The sequence below is a fragment of the Rattus norvegicus genome, chromosome 3 (assembly GCF_021556685.1).
Source record: "Rattus norvegicus strain SHRSP/BbbUtx chromosome 3, alternate assembly SHRSP_T2T, whole genome shotgun sequence".
NCBI lineage: Eukaryota > Metazoa > Chordata > Mammalia > Rodentia > Muridae > Rattus > Rattus norvegicus.
This window is the reverse complement of record NC_141536.1, coordinates 12,139,196-12,162,025: the sequence shown is the minus strand read 5'-3', so window position 1 is coordinate 12,162,025 and position 22,830 is coordinate 12,139,196. Positions and strand designations below refer to the sequence as shown.

At 45.0% G+C, this 22,830-nt stretch overlaps 1 protein-coding gene and 1 long non-coding RNA gene across 13 annotated transcripts in view; one reads left to right on the top strand and one right to left on the bottom strand.

The window, feature by feature from the left end:
• Nucleotides 1-17,991, bottom strand: part of Sptan1 (spectrin, alpha, non-erythrocytic 1) — a 64,540-nt gene extending 46,549 nt beyond the window's left edge. For 11 of the 12 annotated variants that reach the window (XR_015683394.1, XR_015683395.1, XR_015683396.1 and 8 more), the window contains exons 1-4: nt 17,883-17,991; nt 4,857-5,096; nt 3,462-3,587; nt 46-186 (exon numbers count right to left, since the gene is read on the bottom strand). Coding sequence is in view for 8 of the 12 variants with exons in the window: in XM_087654241.1 (XP_087510367.1) it covers nt 46-186; nt 3,462-3,587; nt 4,857-5,093 (504 nt within the window). In the remaining 4 variants the exon portion in view is untranslated. 12 annotated transcript variants of the gene reach the window in all.
• On the top strand, nt 4,150-10,579 carry LOC147995408 (uncharacterized). The gene is made up of 2 exons (XR_015684222.1): nt 4,150-9,052; nt 9,374-10,579. It is a non-coding gene; the product is annotated as an uncharacterized LOC147995408 (long non-coding RNA).
• Nucleotides 17,992-22,830: the final 4,839 nt, after the last annotated feature.

Sequence of the window (22,830 nt, the reverse complement as noted above, 5' to 3'; positions counted from 1 at the left end):
CCAATCCTGCCCTCCATCTTACCTAGGGCTGCCCTCGAAGCATACCTTGTCATTGATCCAGTCCATTACATCCTCACACTCCCGCAAATACTGCACCAGCTTCTGTGCCTGCAGCAGTTTGATTCCTTTCTCCCGCATCTTCTCCAAAAGCAACTCCCACTGGCGGTGCAGCTCCATTAAACGTGTCTGGAAGTTAAAAGTCAGACCTTTAAGCTAGGCATGGTGGCACATACCTTTAATCCCAGCACTTGGGGATAAAACTTAGATCTCTGCACTTTATGCTAGCCTGATCCACAAAGTGAGTTTCAAGACAGCTAGGGCTTCACAGAAAAACCCTGTCTGGAAAAACAAAACAAAAAACCACAAAAGCCAGTGAGGTGGTTTAGTGCATAAAGACTGTTTTTTGCCACCTGAGGAAGTCATAGCCAACAGAGAGAACAGATTCCTGAAAACTGTCCTGTGACCTCCACGTGCTCACTGTGAAACATACTTCTTTTTTCCACTCTTATACGGTAGAAAAAATTAAAATTAACAAGAAGTACAACGTGGAAATCTTGGGTAACAGTAGAAGAATGCCATCAGCTCTCAAACGGCTCTTCACAGAAAAGGCCTTTAGGGCCTCACGGCGACAGGAGTTGAACACAACATCTCAAGATGAGATGTAACCTCATCCCCACACAGTAGTCACAGGGCATAAAGTATTCACTTCCCAGCATCATTGGGTGTTCACAGCACAGACCTAGTAAGAATCTGAAAACTGAGGGGAGCATTTTAAAAGCATTTTAACCTGTGTGCTGTGTTCTAATCCCAGGTTGGGACCATGATTATGTCCACCCCATAACACTGGAAGTTTCTGGGTAACACTAACAGGCAAAGTTATATCACACAGGTTCAAACACAAACAGAAATGGAATCTGGGATCCACCCATGTTGAGATGTCACCGTCAACAAGAGGGAAAAAAAAAAAAAAACCTGAAAACCAGAGAACAATCAGCATGGGTGGAGTCTCTTACAAACAAGTATGAAGGTTCACCAGCAGAGAGAAAGCTGTGAGGAAATGAGAGCTCACACAGTTCACTGCACAGCACCATGACTAAAAGGGAGGGAAAGGCATAACCAATCAATACTCCACCTACTCGGATGTGAGACCCAATGTGGGTGGCGGTGACTATGGGGCGCCAAGCTGTCCGGTATGGTGTAAAAGTCTAAACCGGTGACAAGACAGGTTATACAGGACATAGACACAGCCTTCTACTCCACCCACTTTCCTATCTGCTAATGATGCCTGCCAAACTAACTTTTGGGACAAACTGCCAAGGCAGGTCAGCATCACTATAGGAATGGTGAGCCCAAATACTGGGTGACAGAACTCTTAACAACAGGCTTACAGACTGGACAGACCTTACCCACAAGTCCACGGCTCAACCACACAAATTTCATTTTAACACAGTCAAATCACAACTCAGATGGTGGCATAATTTTCCCAGCCCTGAAAGTCAGAGACGGCCCAGCCACAGTCCAGGAACATGAGCAGGTAGGGCAGCAAGAGTGTTTAAGAAGCATCAGAATTGACTGGGTTGGAAAGAAAGTCTGGCTCTGACTCAGGAGATTTCTCAATATACCATGAGGCAGCAGTGGGAGCTTTCAGAGATGTAGAGACAGGGAACACTACAGAACTATGACAGGCACGGAACACAGAAGGCTGTTCCAGAAAAGAGAAGCACCATGGAATTCTAATTCTCAACTGTGGGACATTGGGCAGGTTACTCAAAATTCTTTAAGCCTTGATATGTCTACCCTTCTATGATACAGAGAAATGGAAATCTTGCAAGCTTATGAAAATTATAAACATCAGCCAAGTGTCTTGCAGTACCTTACTAGTTACTAATAGGAACTTGAGAGATGCTAGCTAACATTATATATAATTGATTGATAAGCTCTCAAAATGAGGCACAAATGAACTCAGCTTTGGGCCCTCCATCTCACAAGAGGAATCCCAAAAGTCAAATACTTAAGTTTCTCTTGGCCTAACTGTAGCTAAGTTATACTATACAGTCCCAGGAAAACTTCTATTAGGACCTAACAAGCCAACTGACTTCATTTACTTAATAGGACTATATTAAAATGATGGAGAATAAGGGTTGGGGATTTAGCTCAGTGGTAGAGCGCTTGCCTAGCAAGCGCAAGGCCCTGGGTTTGGTCCCCAGCTCCAAAAAAAAAAAAAGAAAAAAAAAATGATGGAGAATACTTGTATTTAATTGAGAGATATAATACATTAGCCAAACGAATTCAATATAATTAATCAGTTGGTCACAGGACAACTGGCACTTACTTTTCTTAAAATCATTACTAATAGTTAACAGTTCCTAGCTGGGCATGGTGGTTCATGCCTTTAATCCCAACACTGTGGAAGCAGAGGGAGGCTAATCTCTGTGAGGTTAAGGTCAGCCTGGTGTACAGAGCTAGTTCTAGGACAGCTAGAGCTACACAGAGAAACCCTGTCTTGAATTAAAACAAACAGACAAACAAAAAGCTGAGATTCACCAAACAGGGTCCATTTTAGAAGACCCAAAGCACGAAAGACACCAGCAGAGCAAATATGGCACAAATGTCTTTGATGAGGTAACACATACTACGATCTCAGCTTTTGGGAACCAGAGACCAGAGATTACAGTTCAAGCACAGCTAGATCCTGATACAAAGCAAGAAAACAAAACACATAGATAAACAAGAAGCACATGTATCAAAGGGCTTAAGAGATGACTCAGCAGAGAAGTATACATATCTCTCTCAGAGTCCTGAGTTCAGTTCCCAGTACCCATATGAGGCAGCTCACAGCCACCCATAACTCTTGCCTCAAGGAATCCAATGTCCTCCTTGGGCCTCTGAGTCCTCACGCACAAACACATATACAGTTAAAGTAGAAATTAAATTTTAAAAATGGGTATCAAAGATAGGCTAGACAAGAATATCTCCTTTTGAGAAAATCAACATGGTAAAGAGAAAAGGGTGCTTTCCTTTAATACTGTGGCATCATTAAACAGGCATAGAAAAATTATTTTCTTGACTCAAAAAACTAATAGACCTGAGTTTAAAGTTGCCTGTCTTGAGGTTACCAAGCAGCCTCTGAAATGCTAGAGCTGGTTGACAATCTTAACATATGAATGCATGCTGACCCACTCTCCTCCGAGAATACTAATACTGTTCCTACCACATACACAGACCCTGCTCCCCACCATAATAGCACCTGGCTTGTGGATTTCACTAGGAGACGTAGAGTGTCTCAAGTCTGGGAGAGCTGAACTTCCAAAGTATTCTCTCTCTCTCTCTCTCTCTCTCTCTCTCTCTCTCTCTCTCACATACACAAACACACACACACACACACACACACACACACACACACACACACACCCCAGGCTCCAGCAGGTGAGGCTTTCTAACCAGACAGCGTTCCTACTTACCCGGATGGTCTCAGATGCAAAGTGCCCTTCAGAAATCATCAAGTTTCCTGTCTCATCCAGCTTCACAATGGCTCCTGAGTTGGCCTGTACTTCAGCTTCAAAGGCTTGGTGTTTCTGGAGCTTTCCCTGGTAGTGGCACACAAGTAAGCCTCAAGTGTTACCATACAACACTTCTCTTGTCCTCATCCCAAAGGTCCCATGTCCTAGGTTCCATCTGCACTAATGAGGGAGGCAATCACTCAAATACAGAGGCTAAATATCTCTATAACCCTGGCCTATGAGCACTTTCGACTTTGCAGGATATTTAAAATTTACTGTCTATGGAGAAGCAGCTTTTATCTAGAAAAACAGGATCACACTCAGTTTTCCTAGTGCACAAAGTTTACCCTGTTTAATCCGGTCGTTGACATTCCAATTGCTTTAGAAGCCACACTTAAACTTTGCCTGCATTCTATTTTTTTTTTAAGATTTATTTATTTATTTTATATATATGAGTACACTGTAGCTGTCTTCAGACACACCAGAAGAGGGCATCGCATCCCATTACAGATGTTTGTGAGCCACCATGTGGGTTCTGGGAATTGAACTCAGGACCTCTGGAAGAGCAGTCAGTGCTCTTAACCGCTGAGCCATCTCTATAGCCCTCTTTTTTTTTTTTTGCATTCTATTTCTTTAGTTTTGTTTTTTTAATTTAATTATTGTATGTATGTAAGTACACTGTCACTCTCTGTAGACACGTCAGAGGAGGCAAGCAGATCTCTGAGTTTGATGCTAGCCTGGTCTACATATTGAGTTTCAGGTCAGCTAGACCGCACAGTAAGACCCTGTCTCAAAAACCAAAAATCCAAGACCTTTTCTGGAAATGCCTGGCCTTCTAGTAACTTTGAGATAGCAATTTAAGAACCATCAGTGTAGGGGTTGGGGATTTAGCTCAGTGGTAGAGCGCTTGCCTAGCAAGCGCAAGGCCCTGGGTTCGGTCCTCAGCTCGGGGAGGGGGGGGGGCACCATCAGTGTAAAATAGTGGTTCTTAATTTGTGTGTTTGCCAAGAACATTAGAAACACAAATATTCACATTATGATTCATAACAGTAGCAAAAATTAGTTATGAAATAGCAACAAAAATAATCTTATGGCTGGGGGTCACCACAACATAGGGAACTGTATTACAGGGTGGCAGCATTGGGAAGGTTGAGAACCGCTAGTTTAAAGTATGCAGAAAATGTCATGCCTGCAAGCCACTCTCACTCCGCCCTAACCCCTCATGTACTAGCTAGTGTCTTCTCAGAGCTCAGAGTGGGTCTTTACAATGTGTCTGACTTACATTCTTCCAGCTACCCAATCTTTCCTGGGCCCTTGACTTCTGAGAGGCAAGAACGGCTGGCAGCTCAGACACACCTGCAAGTTGGTGGGGTCTTTGTAGTTCTCATCAGAGGCAACTTGAAGCTTCTCCTGAATCCACTTCTCCAGCTCCTCAGCATCTCTCTGAAAAAACTGGAAGCGATAGGAATCCTCCAGTTTCTGCCGCCGCAAGGTAGAGAGCTCCTTGAAGCGGTGGTACCGATCCAGAACCTGCTGTCGTCTCTCCTGGATGTCCTCGGCTGTTTCCAGCACTTTGACCCCACTTGGATCCATTTTCTGAAAAGACAGATTGACCGCAAATAAGCTCCAAAGACGAGATACGTAATGGAATTAGGCTCTCTGAAGGTAAGGAATCAGAAAATCCAAGCGTAAAGACCTTAGGAATAACAGCTATTTTAGTGGTCTTCCGTGACCCCTGAAGGGTCAAGACCCATAGGCTGAGAACCACTGAACTGCTTATTTACTCCTCAAAGCAACTACAGACTCTGGCTCTTCAGAGGATGGCAATTAAAAGTGAAGGAGTGAAATGGAAGAGCTAAGGGGCTTCAAGATTCAAAGGAAACATTGAGGTCTAAAGAATTAATAAATTTAGGGGGGTTGGGGATTTAACTCAGCGGTAGAGCACTTGCCTAACAAGCGCAGGGCCCTGGGTTTGGTCCCCAGCTCCAAAAAAAAGAAAAAGGAAAAAAAATAAAATAAAATAAGTTTAGGAGGTTGGGGATTTAGCTCAGTGGTACAGCGCTTGCCTAGCAAGCACAAGGCCCTGGATTTGGTCCTCAGCTCTGAAAAAAAAAAAAAAAAAAAAAAGAAATACAAACCTTAAAGAATTAATAAATTTACTCAAGAAATCTTTTCATCTTGATTTTGAATTGTAGATGTCCAAATTACTTTAAAAAATGTTTTTTTGTTTGTTTTTTGTTTGTTTGTTTTTGTTTTTTGTTTTTTTGAGACAAGGGTTCTCTGTGTAGCCCTGGCTGTCCTGGAACTTGCTCTGTAGACCAGGCTAGCCTCTGCCTCCTGAACACTGGGATGACAGGCATGAGCTACCACCATCAGGGTGACTTTAAAAAAAAAAAAAAAAAGACAGGTATCATGTCATAGCTGGTCACTTGCTATGTAGTTACAGAAAACCCTGAATTTCTGACCCTCCCGGGTGCTGATATTACAAGAATGTTCTACCAACCCAGGTTTTATGCTGTACTGGATCAAACCCAGGGTCTTGTGTACGCTAAGTACTTTAACAAAAATGAGATATATTTCCTACCCCCTATTTACTCTTATTTAAACCAGCTTTCCTCTTTGTCACAGAAACTGTGAACACTGGAGTAACAGACAGTGGGGCTTCCCTCAACCCTAATTGTTGTTTTGTTTCTTTTATATGTGAGTACACTACCAGCAGAGGACATCCGATCCCATTATAGGCCCTCTGGAAGTCTTAACTGCTGAGCCATCTCTCTAGCCCCCTAAACCCTAATACTAAACATGCAATTTTCTAAGCAGTTTTGCCAAATTTAATGTCAAGAAGAGGACTTGACTGTTGACCGATTATGTGAGAAACAAAGATAATGCTACTCAGATTGTGTAAGAAATAAGTCACCCAGGGAATGGAGGACACGGGAGTGGAGCAGCTGCTTAGCAAGGTCATCAGTTCCACCTCAGCACCAAAGAGGAAAAAAACATTTATACTCTAGTCATTTAAGACCACAGAAAAATAGATGTAATTTTATAACAAAAAGCTTCTAAAATTCTAAATTCAGCAATACATGACCCTGTAAAAGCTGCCTCTCCTACTACACTGGGAGTGGCTAGGGATGGGAAGCGACCTTTACCACGGTCTTGGCATACACCCATCAACCATCCTCAACATCACCAACAGAGCTCCTCTCAGGAGGCTGAGGCAAGGGAATGGAGATGTCAAGGCTAGTCTGAGTCACGCAGTCAGATGTTTCAAAAAACAAACAAGATGAGCTGGAGAGACGGCTCAGAGGTTGAGAGTATTGGCCACTCCTCCTGAAGAGGCAGGTGAGGTTCCTAGAACCCACATGGCAGCTCACAACTGCCTGTAACTTCAGTTCCAGGGGATTCAATACCTTCCTCTGACTTCATGGACACCAGGCACAAACATTGAACACATAAAAAGCAGACAAGGGCTGCTGAGATGGCCTAGGGTACCATACACTCCTGGCAATCTACAGACATGGGGGAAAAATCAATTCCACAAAGTTGACTGCACAAGTTCCCTCATGATTTACACACGCACATACATAATGCATACTCACAGCCCGTGTCGGGAATGTGGCCCACGCTTGAAATCTAAGCACTCTGATGGGAAGAGGCAGAAGGATTGCCACAAGTTCAGAGCCAGTCTGGCATGCATATCAAATGTGAGGCCCACAGCTAGGCTAGAGTGACTGTTTCAAAACAAAGTACAGTCTAGAGGGATCCTGAGTACGTTAAGTAGGGAAGGTGAGCATTAGGGTCCCTCCAGTACTGTTCTATGAACTGTATAAACGGCATAAAAGCTGTGTTACTTGAAATACCTGGGAGCCCTCTCCCTGTCCTATCGCCTGCTGCAGCTAATGGATGAGGGAATGTCTGGCAGGCTCAGGATAGGCTCAGGATGAAAACCTGGGAGGGTGCTGCCCACACTCACAGGAAAGAATACTTGGTGAGAACTGTGTGCACCCTGACCAGCTTCAAGCACAGTGTTCTCATGACAATGTTACCCTTCCAGGTGATTTAACTGTAGCACCACGTCTTTCAGATTACTCTCGGGAGTTACTGGTTTGGTTGTCTGGTTTCTGTGGTATAGGACATCTACCCTGAATGTTAAGCAGCAGCCCACCATTGAGCCGCACGTGCACATGAGTGCCTGTATTATGTGTGTGCTGGCTCAGTTGGTCAAAGCACTTTGCTGATCACAGTTTGATTCTCAGGATTCGTATGACAGGAGAGAAGCCACTCTTACAAGCTGTCTGTTGACCTCCATGCACACGGGGTGCAGGAGAGCCCCTGGACACACAGATACACATATGCAGTAAACATCTTAAGTATATATGATTACTACTGTGGGATGGCGGTGGTAAGAGGTAAGAAGGGAGAGGTGGGAAGAAAGTGTACAGAGCACAGCTCTCAACAGCACTGAGCTCTCTCCCGCTCAGTCTTACTTTCTTTTTGTTGTTGTTGTTGTTGTTTTGTGGTTTGTTTTTTTTTTTCCGGAGCTGAGGATCGAACCCAGGGCCTTGTGATTGCTAGGCAAGCGCTCTACCACTGAGCTAAATCCCCAGCCCCTCCCCCCCATCTTACTTTCTGACACCCGCTCTCTTCACTGAACCTGTCGCTTACTGATTTGACTTGGCTGCCCAAATAGCTCCCCTTCTACCAGCGACTTGAGTCCTGAAGCTCGCGGCTAAGCCTAGACTTCATAACAATTGCTTTCCTGCTGAGCCGCCTCCCCAACCAGCAAAGAAGTCCTTCTCTAAAACACAATTCTCTGGAAAACGCCAAAGCCATTTGTACAGTTTTTTTAAACTCTCCATGGAACTGGAGATGACTTTTAACATCTGATTCTCCTGCTTGGGATTAGATACGCCTGGCTTGTACGTAATTCTTTTGCCTACAATGTCCCATCCCTTCTTTCTCTGGTAAGTCCTTCATATTCCCCAAGATACATAGAAATAAGTACGTTCTAAGCCCTGTTCCCTGCCCCATCTCTGCTACACTGTAAGGAGCAGAGCACATGTACCTACTTTCTCTGGATGAGCAGACACCTATTGTCTGAGACTCCTAGCTGGTTCTGGTGGAAGGGGACTTAGGAATCCTGCTTCCCTCCAGTCTGTGTACCACAGCAGTGAAGAACTATCATGCTGAGAAGGCCCCTAGATTTTTGTGGGTGGAATCATGATCTGGATGATCTGTCTATATACTGTTCAGGTCACAAGAAGAAAAGGTGGATGAACTGCAAGGCCATGAGATACATCCAGAGAAAGGCTGCGCTATAAACAGAGTCCTACCTGACTTCCTTTACCCTGACTGCTTCTAGCATCAGGAAGTATTTACAGACATAGGGTGTTCTTGGTGTGTCCCAATATCGTACTCTGCTCAAAGAAAGTTTAGACTCCCCTCTACAAAAAAGAGGGTAGAAATGATAGCATATCACATGGATGGGGGGAAAGAACCCAGAGACTGGGAAGAAAAAAACCTATCTTCAATGGGGTTAGGGATTTAGCTCAGTGGTAGAGCGCTTGCCTAGCAAGCGCAAGGCCCTGGGTTCGGTCCCAAGCTCCAAAAAAAAAAAAAAAAAGAAAAGAAAAATAAAAACCTATCTTCAGTGGGAAATTTGGGGAACCAACCAGGAGTATTAGTCAGGAACAGTTTCCCTTTGCTGGACTATCTAATTTTTCTTTTCTGCTCCTAAGGTGAGAAGGTAAGATAAACCATGGACGATAAGCCCATTTTTTTTTCTTTTTTTCGGAGTTGGGGACCGAACCCAGGGCCTTGTGCTTGCTAGGCAAGCGCTCTACCACTGAGCTAAATCCCCAACCCACGATAAGCCCATCTTAATAACCACCCATATAACTCTCTGAGGTGGGACACTATCTCTTAGAAGTTGAACAAACGCCTGTGGATATTACCCTTACTTTTTTATGTTCTTAAAATGAGTTTGCTCTGCTGTACATGTCATTAACTCTCTTGGTATGGTAACAAGGATTGTTTCTAAGCATTTAAACGTAAGAAAGGCAATTAAAAAAAAAAAACTTTAAGCCAGGTATGATGTAACATGCCTATAATCCCCACTCTGAGGGCAGAGGCAAGAGGCTCTCTTAAGTTTAAGACCAGCTTGGTCTATATATAGTAAGTTCTAGGCCAGCCAGGACTACATAGTGAAACCCTGTCTCAAGATAAACAGATATGCTTGTTGACTAAATGATCAAGCAAATTCACAAATTCATTTGCGAGGAGGGATGTGGGGGGCTGGATAAGGGCTCTCCTTCTCCATGTTGTAAAACTACTACTGAGGTAAATGTTAGATTTATGACAAGAATGACAAATAACCTGCTACCTAGAGATGCTCAACTAGTATCACCAGTCAGTTGGGCTCACAGAATGCTCCCTAGAGCAGTGGCTACATTGCCTTCACCAGCACAGGCTGACCTCAGACAACTCAGCAAGGTACAGCTCTGCACCCCGGTAGGTAGGTGGGACGGAAAACAACTGCTGTCAAAACTTAAAATGGCCCTCAGAGTTCCTTAAAATTAAAAACTAGCCAAGTTGGTGTCACATACCTTGTGATCAACACTGAGGAGATTAAGAGAGGATGCTTTCCAGCTGGAGGCCCGTCTGGGCTATCCAGTGAGACATCTCCCCAACCCCCACCAAACAAAAGAAAACAAATCGGATAATTTATTTATGCGTCGCCATTGTTCTTATCCACAGGAAACAGTAAGGGGGGGGGGGGCAGACAGTGGTGATGCATGGCTTTAGTCCCAATACTCAGGAGGCAGAGGCAGGCAGTTCAAGGCCAACCAGGTCTACAGAGCAGAGTCCTATGACATAGCTACATAGAAAAACCCTGCATCAAAAAATACAACAGGAAAAAGGAAAACCATGAAATGATTATTTAATTTGCTAGCTCACAAAACTTCTTAATAAACATTTTCTCCCAGGAAAGGTATAGCTATCATGTGAAACAGTAACCACACAAAAAAAGAGTTATTGAATGATAACTGTGTCTTCAGGACTGAAGTGTATGCTGCTTATCCTATCGCAAAAAATCACATTTTAAAACTCATTTAGGGCTGGAGAGATGGCTCAGCAGTTAAGAGCACTGACTGCTCTTCTGAAAGTTCTGAGTTTAAATCCTAGCAACCACATGGTGGCTGATGACCATCTGAAGTGAGATCAGATGCCCTCTCCTGGTGCAGCTGAAGACAGCTACAGTGTACTCACATAATTAATCTTTAAAAAGAAGAATTTAATTAGAAAGAAATCTATTCTAAAGTTAATAAAAGACCATGTGGGGGAAAAAATTTATTTAGCTGCCAGGGAAAACACATTAGCAGCTAAACCTTGTGGCTCAGAACTACAAACCCTTCTACTTAACAGAGAGGCCGAAGGATCTCAGAGTGAGTTCAAAATTACCTGAAAAATTTGTTGAGATCCTGTCTCAGAAATGATGGGGGGTGGGAATTCTAGAGAGAGGTACATCTCCCTGGTAGAGTGCCTGCCTGGTATGTGCAAGGCCCTATGTTCAAGCTCTAGTCTGGGGGTCAGAGACCACATCAGGAAGCAAGCCTGTCTGACGGACCAAACACTCTCTCTCCATCATAATTCTGAAGAGTCCACCTGAGACTCTCTGCATGGGCTCAGCCTGCTTGCTGCTTGCCAGTAAACTGCCCCTACCAAAACAAGGAGACCAGATGGTCCAGTACCCACTAAGTTAACCAACCTAAAAGGCTTTCTTTGTGGCCCCAGTGAAGTGGAAAGAGTCAATTCTATACCAAGTACTCTGGTCAGGCAATAATGGACTTTTCTTTCCTGCAGTAAATCAGCTGACGTCAGAAGGTGGGACCTCTGCCAAGGACAACTGGCTCTCTCTCTGCAGAGTCAGACATATGAAAGTCACCACCTCGCTCCCACTGCAGATTTTTTTTTTCCTTTTCTTTTTTTCAGAGCTGGGGACCGAACCCAGGGCCTTGCGCTTGCTAGGCAAGCGCTCTACCACTGAGCTAAATCCCCAACCCCCAGATTTTTTAACTAATATTGAAAATTATTATTCTCTTCACCCGGTAGACGTATTTAGCTGTAAGAATTTCCACTTTGGGGGTTGGGGATTTAGCTCAGTGATAGAGCACTTGCCTAGCAAGCGCAAGGCCCTGGGTTTGGTCCTCAGCTACAAAAAAAAAAAAAAAAATTCCACTTTCTTTTCACTCCTAAAAGGATCATTTCCAGACAACATGAAAATAATTTTTTTAAAATAAATACAAAAACTGTTACCTAAAGATGTACAACTTCTCACGCAATATTACGTCAGCAGTACTGGAATTTTTGGAATACTGCGTGTACCAAATTTTTCCAGAACTGAAGCTGCATACTAAAAGAACCCCACCCCTGCTGACATATGCAGCAGTCTGATAAGGCATACTTCAGAGAATGTTCCAGGCTGGGCCTAACCTAATGAGATTAGCACCTTTAAATCACTCGGAAGGAAGAATCTGGGAAATGTGCCATTAAAAACAATCTCCAAACTTACCAGCCTATCTGTTGCACTAACTACTAAACACCACAACGGAGCGATCGCCTAGGAGGCAACCAACTGACAGTTTTTCTCCAGCCTACCAATCAACTCTGATTGTTGAAAATCAAGTCTATGTATACAGAGAATAAATGAGGGAAAACAAATGTTTGATGTATTCTTTGTATGTTTAAGAACAGTGCTTCATTCAGCTGGTCACTGTGGTGCTTTTAATCCCATCATTTAGGAGACAGGGGCAGGCGATCTCTGAGCTCAAGGCCAGCCTAGTGTACACACAGAGAAACTGTCTCAAAAACCAAAACAAGGTATGTGAGCTGACTTCAGGGGACCGAACAAGAATTACAGCTATGTCCTCTACTGTAATGGTCTCCAAAGGACTTGGCAGCACTGTACGATACTGCCAGATTTCATGGATTCTTTTTTTTAATTTTTATTTTATGTGTTCACTGCTGTTTTTGTCTGAATGTGTGTCTGTGTGAGGGTGTCAGAGGCCCTAGAACTGGAGTTACAGACAGATAGGTGTGAGCTACCATGTAGGTGGTAGGAACTGAACCCAGGTCCAATGTTCTTAATTGATGAGCCATCTCTCCAGCCCCAGATCTAGCTGATTCTAAAGGTATGAAGTCTAACCAAAAAAAATAAAAAATAAAAAATAAAAAATCCAAAGATAAAGTAAGCTTAAGAATGTCTTCTCCTCATGCTTAACACAAATTTGTACACATTATCAACTGAGCTAGATGTCCTAAACAGAGACTTACATGGGTATCTCTGTTTGCCAGGCCAGCCAAATGCCAAGAAACAGCTGCTTGAGACCCTTCTTGGCACTTGGCGAACTGTAAAATGCCTTTCCTAGTCTGTAAGCAGTTACATGCCACTACGTCTCTACAGTAGGAACATGGAGACATGGTGCGTAGGAATCAAACTGTGTTAAGAAACAGACTATGAATAAAAACACTTTCAAACCAAAGGTCAAATGCTTTGGACTCACAAATCTGGCACCTGTGAGTGAGTGGTTTAGGACAGCCTTACACACATTTCCTAGGTACTTCAAGGAAAGACAATCATGTGACGATGAAAGTCTTTGCTTTTGCTTGTGTTTAAAGCCACTGAAACAGGCTGAATATCAGAGAGGTAGGAGAACTTGGAATGCTATGAGTGTTGATTTGCAGGCTGGACACCAGCTCTTCTGTTGTAAAAGAATTTTAGGGACTCATGAGGAGAATGAATCAGCTGATGGAAAAATTTGTTGTAATCACCCAAGGCAAAGGTTGCTTAGTCAGGGCCCAAATGTGCAGAACTGACAATACCTTTTCTCTGTGGCTCATGAGGCCAGGGTTTAGTGAATCTCAGATTTGCAAAGCAAGAGGACTAACATCCACAGATGTAAAATGGCTTGCCCGAGAACAAACTATCAAAGAATTGGTTAGGACCTACACAACTGTGTACTAGTTGATTCTCAGACCAAACAAACCAACTGGCAACCAGCTCAGCTACAGGTTTTAGTAGCAGACAGGATAGTAAGCAGAACAGTGAACAGTATATAAACACAACTTTTGACACCATGAATGAAAACAGTCAATCCTTTTGCTTCAACTACATTCCAGTCAACACTGTGGCTCTACGTGTCAGCCTTCAAGTTGATTAGGTCCATTCCGCTTGTTAGCGCAATTCTGCAGAGGTGAGCAGGGCTTAAGCATCAAGAAAGCAAGAGATCCGTACTGCACTGCATCAAAACCCAGAAACGCAGAGCAATGCTGGGCAACTTACTTCTGATGCTCCCCACATACTATCTTGCTGGTACTTACCTTTCAACCTGCAAAATTCAGATGAAGAGGGTTTATAAGTGCAATATATTAAGATTCAAGACAAGAAAAGGTTATAAACCTTATATAATTAACTGATCTCTTTTATAAATGGGGCCTGCCTTGGACTTATGAGCTATAATTATTAGAAAAGCCTTAAATTTCTTTTTTCTTTCTTTTTAAAAAGATTTATTATGTATACAGCATTCCACCTGCAGGCCAGAAGAGGGCACCAGATCTCATTATAGATGGTTGTGAACCACCATGTGGTTGTTGGGAATTGAACTCCCAACCTTTGGAAGGGCAGACAGTGCTCTTAACCTCTGAGCCATCTCTCCAGCCCAAGCCTTTAATTTCTACCTCCCACTTTAAAAATATCAAGATAACTTTAAGCAGTTTTTTTCTTTTTTTTTTTGAAAAAGGGTCAATGTTAGCAAACACTGAAACACTACACATAAAACATACAAGAATGTTGTTTTGTGTGTGTGTGTATGTTTTCGTTTTTCAGGACAGTTTTTCTGTGTATCCCTGGGTGTCCTGGAACTCAATGTATAGACCAGGCTGTCTTCGAACCTTCAGAGATGCCGAGCTCTGCCTCTCAAGGCCAAAGATACCACCACACCCTGACTGAGTCTTGATTTTAGACTCTGAGTTTTAAAGAAACTGAGTTCCATTTCATCACAGGGATTACAGTAGAGTTAAGTCGATGAAAAAGGAGACAAACCCAGGTTACAGCACTTGTGGAACTGAAGAACACTATTTATACTATATGTTTTCAGGTAATTCTTCTAAATATCTAAAGTAACTTACTCCCTTGGTTCTTAGGAACCAAGCAGCCATCAATTTAAAAATCAGCAAACATCACATGCAAACACCAGGATGGCAATAAGAGATTAATATACTCATGCCTTAGAGAAACAGAAAGGTAGAGAACAGTAGACTCTGGATATTTCCGAGTAAACATATGACACTTCTGATCACGTAACCAGCAATCCCAACCAGACTGTCACCAACCTTTCTACTTAACAGAAAGGTCATGCAGGCAGGGCTGCCCCTTCTTTGGATCATTCAACCTCTTGGACACCAATGTGTCTTCACGGCAAGCCAGGCAAAAAACCCAAAAGGCAACACATTTTCTGCATGCTGGTCAAATACCTGAACTCTGCGTTTACGAAACGATGACAACATGTTGAAGGAATGTGGACTCTGAAGAGGAAGGGGAAAGAGCAAGACAACACACTTCTAAGGGTAACTGGGATAGAATCGCTTTAAAGTGAAGAGAACACATCTGTGAAAACACATGACAACAGGCAAAGATCCCACAGCACAGACTGCCCCAGTGTCCGAATCCCACCAGAAATCTGAGATGTAATCAGGGAGCCAAGACTTGTGGGTATGTAGAACTACCGTCACCTAAATGTGCTGCCTTGGCCAAGTCACACTCGATCAGGCCTGTTTGCCCAAGGATTGATTTTTAATATTGAATGTTCTTTTAAAAATAATATGCCTCTTCCCACCCACATTCTGGCGAAATAAGAATCTTGAGGGTTTTAGGCATTTGCACTGTAAAAGCAGTTAAGTAAAAAGATGATTTCAAGAAAGCCTGAGTATAGTAAGGAACTCAAACAGCAAAGATTGACCTTGGGGCTAGTTTGCTGGTGCAGTACCTTTAGAAAAATACTATCATTTCCTACTCAAAACAAGTGTAAGCATCATGTGCAAGAGATGTGAGAGGTGCCACTCGCTGCACGGCTGTTGCAGCCAGATGGCTCTCCCGCCAGCTATGCGGGCCTCTGCATTCCTGGAGTCAGCATTTGCCATCAGATCAAGGCATTCCCCCTGTAAGGCCACGGCTGATGGGCTGCGGCAGACCCAGATACAGGGAGTGGAGTGCTCCAATAGGCAGTGGGACTGATAACAAAGGCAGACCCTCTATCCTCAATGCACATTCCTCAGACCGGACTGGGGGAGCTATATTCCTAAAAGCCATTTCTCAGTATCTGCAGAGGCCCCACCTTCGAGGTGAAAGCAGAGAAGGAAAATAATAGAAAATTACAATCTAGGGAACTAAAAGATATACTTAATACGGTCTCCCCGCTTAAACCTGTTCATTATGTTACTTGACATCAGATTTCTCCAAGGATTAGATTACTACGAAGCATCCAGCCAAGGCCAAACTGCACTACCAGAGGATAGCTTGCTGTAGCAGCTCCTGCCTGCCACAAGCCCAGTTACTTAGGAAGCTAAGGGTGGGGAATAAGCTTGAGCCCAGGAGTCTGAGACACATAGCAAGGCCTCCTCTCTTTTAAGAGGGGTAAAGGTCAAGGGGTGGTGGCCGCCAGACTTGTTGGTTGGAGTATGAGTCCAAGACCTGCTACACCCAACTGCACAGATCCAGAATAAGCTACATATCAAGACCTTGTCCCAAAGGGGGGGGGGAGGTGGAACTGCATACCTAAAATATGTCTCTAGGCCTTGAGTTTACCAGAGAACTGTTTCACATTTGTCTGGTATAGGGCAAACCTTCTAATCTGTTCTTTCTATCTGGATCCCTGGGTAGCAGTCAACACACTTTGAGGGTCCCTTTGAGGAATTAATGGCCCAGTTACTAAAAAAGGCTTATTGTTAATTTCCTGCAGGAGATCTACTACAGCACTTTTTTTTTCCAACTTTGACTTCAATTTGACCTTTAAAGTCTAAGACATTTAAGTCTGAGTGGGAATCTTGGCTCAATGGCTTCTTGTAACTCACTGTTGCTCGTGCTATTCTTAAGCTCTTGTTTCCCGGCTACAAGACACCCCCACCCTGCCATCTTTGATACATTCTGTTTTACTTAAGTCCAATTGCTATGACAACGCAATTTCTTAACACATTATCAAAATACTTCGTATGCTTGGTCTCTCTTGTATTCCTTGACAGCCATGATAATTAGCTTTTTGAAAATGCCAAGGGGAAGGACAAACGACTTTAAATGTTTTGGGTCTCTATTTAGAAAAACCTGATCATCTGGGAGGCTGAGGCAGGAAAATTCTGAGTTTGAGATCGGCCTAAGCTATTCAGCAAATTCCAGGCCAGCCGGAGTTACACAGTAAGAGCCTGTAGAGAGAGAGAGAGAGACAGACAGACAGACAGAGACAGAGAGATCAAAGTCAAAAAGACCCTGTAAAGTGTAGCAGCTCGAAACGATCTCACTCTAGGTTTCTGGGATATTTATTTAAAACACATCGAACCTTACTTATATAGAAGCCCTCTTGATATTGTGGTGTGTGTGTGTGTGTGTGTGTGTGTGTGTGTGTGTGTAATTCCAGTACCTGAGAGGATTTTAAAATCAAATTCTTCTTTTAGAAGCAGCAATTCATGTAATTTGCAGGGATAGCTTCAGACAAAAGATTGCTCTATCACTTCACACTGGCACAGCAGTAGAATTTGACAAAAACAAAAAAAGAAGCTCTCGTCTTAATGTCTTGCATAGAAAGAAAAGGGCTGTAAGCTATTAAGTTATCTATTGGCTCTGGATCTCCTCCTACCAAGCGTCGCCGCATCTATTAGACAGGAGCAGGTCAGCACTGTTGAGGAAAGACATTTATTACCAGGAAAGAAAAAGGAGGCCTTTCTGCGGCCGGAGGGCCAGGGACAGCCACACAGGATGAAATTAAGGTCAGAGAGCTCGTCACTGCAGTTGCGAGGTTCCAAGAGGTGCGGGCACCGCGGCTGCGGGCGAAGGGCGGTGCGGGGGCGCTCGTGGGTGGGTGCTGAGGAGGACCACCCCCGCCACCTGCCGCGTCGGGTGGGGCCGCGAGCGCGGGAAGGGCCCCTCGCGTACCTTCCGCAGACCTTGACACGCCAGGTCGCCGTCCGGCTCTGCCGCGCCCCGCAGCCCACGCGCCACAAAAGGCGGCGGCGGCCCACGGAGCCGCCTGCGAGGCTCGGCAGCTCATCTGTCTGCATCGCTCCGGTGCTCGGCCGCCCGCGGCTTTTCCCTTCCTGCCCACCGCCCTTTCTTACCGGTTCCTAGGGGTGAGGGGCGTGGGTCGCCGCGCTGAGGGCTGCTGAGGAAAAAGATGCGCCGCCGCGGCCCCTGCCTCACGCCGTTCGCTCCGCAGCGGATATTGACGGCGACGCGCGCGCACCGGGGCTTTTATAAGCGGCCGCGCGCGCCCCCGCGGCGGTCGAGCGCGAGCGTGAGGGAAGGGCCGGAGTTGGCGACGCGAGAGGCGGGACTAGATGCTCGACTGCAGTACGGAAAGGACCGAGCGCGTCCGGAAGGAGCCGAGGCTGCGGGGCGGGGTGGTGGGGGTTGGGGCAAACGACCGAAGGGCGGCGGAGGAAGGGGACATCGGGAGCGCGCGGCGCAAAGGAGCCGCCGCATCCGCCCGCCGCGGCGTGGGACCGGAGCAATTCTGCCCCGCCCAGTCCGCCCTGCAGAGAATCTGTGCCGCACCCCTCCGCCCTGGGAGCTCTTCGGAGACTGCGGCGAAGGGCGGGGCGGGGCCCGTCGCTGCAGTCAAGCTGGGGATGTTGCTGCCCTGGCCGGAAAGACGCCCTGTCCCTTTCGGGTGATCTCACTGGAATGTTGGCTCCCACTCTCCACTTTCTCAGGAGGAGGCTTGGCTCTGGGAGACCCAAGTCTGCCTATTATGGTGGGGGCTGGGGCCAAAAAAAATGAGATGATTTGGGGCTCCGTGTTTGAGGAGGTGGTAGGAAAAAAAAATCCTGATTAGGAAAAAAAAAAAAAAGACTGATTTGTGGCATAAGGCTTTTATTTCAGGATTTGGAGAATTCTCCAGCAATCTTTCTTCCTGTTGCCAGTAAAATAGGGTGTATTCGTCCCAGTTGATAAACGATATTACTTTCCCCACTATTAATTGAACTTTGCTGTTTAGCTGACACTGTGCATGCTGCCTCTTTGAGCTTTTAATCCCTACACTAATTTTACAAGGTAGAGATTCCCTTCCCCATTTTACAAATTAACATCCTAATACATAGAAGGTAGCTCTCTCCCCAGGTCAGGCAGGAAGCAATCAGAAGCTAAGATTTGAACACAAGCAGTTAAGCAGGTAGGTGCTAGACTTCTGAGAAGAAGAAAACAAAATTTCTGTAATTTCTGTCCAATGCACAGCCCGTTTTCAGAGCCTGGCTCTAAACTCTATCACCAGGCTCCTCCACTGCAAACGCCTTTTCCCTTCCTCCATTTCGGGTGACAGCTGTGTGGCAACCATTGGAGTAGCACCCAGCTCATTCCTGTGTAGTCAGGCCTACTGGGAGTTCTGCAGCTCTGCCAGGCATCAGCCTCCTGGTTACCAAGCCACCCTCCTATTTAAATAATTATAAAGAACTGGGCATTGCTCCAGAACTGGGATGAGGCCCAGTCCAAGCTTCCTGGTCTTCTGCAGTTTGGTTTCTGCTGAGCCTAGGATCTGCAAGGTGACTTCTAGGCTACACTGGCTGTAGACATGATAGTGAAAGAAGATTCCTAGTCTTTTTCCTCGGAGTGGAAAGATAAAAAAGGAGTGGCCACGCCCAGCAGCAGCTTCAGGGAAGAAAAAAGGCAGGTGCTAGGAGACATTAACTGCCATCTTCTTTACAAAGAAAACTGGTTGAGGAGCTACTTTCTGAACTGTGCCGTTTTTCCTTTTCTTTTTTTCTTTGTTTTTCCAGACAGGGTTTCCCTTTGTAGCTCTGGCTGTCCTGGAACTTGCTGTGTAGACCCGGTAGGCCTCAAACTCAGAGATCCCCTGTCTCTTTCTCCTGAGTTCTGGGATTGAAAGTATGCACCACCACAGCAGGCTGTGGACCGTGCATTTCTGAAAACAGCTGATGGTGACCATAGTAACCACCTCTTCCGCCAGCAGCAGCAAATTTAAAACTCAGATATTCAGCCTTGGGTAGAAAATGGCTAGTATAATTTAACACTTAAAAATTCCTAAGACCTTCTGCTTCAGTGGTGAAGGATGGGTCTCTGGGCTGTGGATAGTTAACCTCCGTGGCCCCGTTCTGAAATAGCACTTCTACTGTTTCTCCCAAATGCCAAACAAATCCAAGACCTATAGGGAGCTCTCTTTCCATTGGGGGGAAAAAAAATCCTGGTTGTTGGTTGGTTTTCTAATGAGTGGCCAGGATAACAGTATCCTCAGGCTCCTCCTCACCCACCCACCCTGTTCTCTCATCTGGCACAAGAAGTGAGCCATGGAAAAGCCATTCCTCATGGCTTCTCTTGTTGCTTCCCTCCCTCCTTCCCTCCCATCAGTTTCAGCACATGCCTCACACTGTTCTGCGTGGGGATGGGGAAGGGATGCTGCAGATAATAACCTTATTTTTATAAGAGAACTTCAGAGGGAGAAAATAAAGCAGCACAGCCCAGCATGACAGCTCGGTTCGCTCCGGTTCTTGGCTACGCCTCTCCTGGCCTCCTTACAAGCAGTGAATCCAAGTGAATTCTAAGGCTCTCCTGATTACTGCAGTCCCTAAGACTTAAAACTCTAGCTAGCCCTGGCCCCCTGTTCAAAAGGTCTGTTGTTGGATGGGGAAATATGCTAATTGTTACTTGTCTACTTCTTTTACTGGTCTTGCACTCTCCAAAGTTCAAATCAAGTGCTTGTGTTAGTTTTTCCTCCCTGTCAAGCTGATTGGGAAGGGTCAAGCAGAGAAAATGGCTCTTCAGATCTGCAGGAGCAGAGTTGGCAAGCCAGTCACACAGGTCTTCCAAACATCGTGACTATGTGAAACCTGAGGGCATTATGCTAAGTGAAAGGAGCCAGACAGAAGGACCAATATTAGATGATTCTGCTTACCTTACAATCAGCAACTGCTGAGTCTCAGATGGGGGGAAAGGGCCAGTTTCCATCTTGGACTAGAGAGAAAGTTCCGGCAATCTGGACTGGGCACTTGTAAACATATTCTACCACGTAAACTATTATGTGTGCTATATGGAGGTCAGAGGACAACCTGCACTGTTGGTTCTCCTTCTGCCTTGTGGATTCTGGGGTTTAAACACAGGCTTGATGGCATTTACCTTTACCTGCAGAGCCATCCTGGAGTACTGGGATTAATGGCATGTAAACTTTTTGTTGTTTAAGATAAGGTCTCATGCTGTGACCTAGTCTATCTATCCTGGAGCTCATGGCAATTCTCCTGCTTCAGCTGCTTCAGTGTTGTGATTGCAGGAGGTGGTACCATCATGCCCAGATTTCCTGCTAAACACTGTTTAAGAGTTTCATAAGCCATGTCAAACCTCAAAATCAATGTTAGCTTTCCATTCTCTAGAGAATAGTCTAATGATGGTGTAGTCATTCCAGAGCTAGAGAAGCATGTACTGTTCCCTGCCCCTCGACACTGGTTCTCACTGCTTCTCTCTATGCACCTATTTACCTGCTTCAAAAGCATAGGACTAGCTGGGATGTTGTCAGCAGCTCTTGAAGAAGCTCATGAACTTCTTATAGGAGAAGCCCAGGTTCATTCTCAGCATTACAGATCAATGCCAACCATCTGCCTCAAAGCAGTCCAAAGTATGTTCTTGCTTTTCCAATCCTTTGATTTAAAAAAAAAAAGTTTTATGTGTATGAGTGATTTTCTTACACTATGTTCATGCCTAGTGCCCTTGGAGGCTAGAAAAGGGCACTGGATCGTCTGAAACTGGAATTACAGTTGTGAAACTCAAGGGTGCTGGGAACTAAACGTGGGTCCTCTGCAATAGCAAGTGCTCTTAACTGCTGAGGCACCTCTCCGGCCCCTAAATGGGCATTATGTAATAAAGGAAGCCTGGCAATCCTTAGGCACTATGGGTAAGCCTGTTACAATGGGTGTTTTTGCAAGTACATCACATTACTAGAAGCCCAGAGCCTGTCTGCTTTCTGTAGATCCACAGGACATCCAGTAAGTTCATTAAGTGTGGCAGAGAAAAGGGAAAATTAGTCATGTGTGACAGACATGAGCAGCTCTGTGGCTCATTGTCCCGGCACTGAGGGATATCTAAACTTCATTATGTCACTGCAACTATCAACAGAATTTGTCGCGCATGCGTGTGTGAGTGTGTGTGTGTTTGTGAGTGTGTGTGTTTGTGGGTGTGTTTGTGTGTGAGTGTGTGTGTGGGTTGTGAGTGTTTGTGTGTATGGGTTGTGTTTGTGTGTGTGCGTGTGTGTGTGTTTGTGGGTGTGTGTTTGTGTGTGAGTGTGTGAGTGTGTTTGTGTGTGTGAGTGTGTTTGTGTGTGTGAGTGTGTTTGTGGGTGTGTGTGAGTGTGTGTGTGAGTGAATGTGTGTGTGTTTGTGGGTTGTGAGTGTTTGTGTGTGTGTGAGTGTGTGTGAGTGTGTGTTTGTGTGTGTGAGTGCGTGCACGCAAGGTGTGGTTCCAAGGCTGAAAGAGTGCACGAAGGCTGGAACTCTGCTCTGGAATTTCAGCACATCATCGGATCTGAACTAAGATGGTACAGGACAGTGCATGACAAAAGTTTGAGTACTCAGCCCAAGAAATGAGGGCGAGGTGCGGTGGAAGCAGGCAGAAGAGTGACGACCCGAGCTGTGGAGAGAACGTAGCTTGTAGCATCCCGTGGCCAAGAATCCGATGCGCATGTGGAGCTACCGAGATCAGCTGCTGGGTCATGGTTCCTGAGCCTACACCATCAGTGGGTATCAAAACCCAGTCTTCTGATGATCATCTTTGTTCTCGTTGGGAGTCTCTGTCAGGATAACCAGCACCAAATGACAAACACCAAGACGGCCGATCACATTAAAGGAAGAATATTAAATTGCTCTAAGGGGTCTTCTTCGGATAGGGAGATGCCCATGCAAGACTCACAACATCAGTTTGAGCCCCAGATCCCATGCGAAAAAAGAGAAGTAGAAAATGGACTCCACAAAGCTGTCCTCTGATCTCCAAATGTATGCTGCGTGAGACCACATGTTATGTTTTTCTTTTTAAGGTCATTTTTACACTGTGGTAAAAATAAAAAGGGCTAGA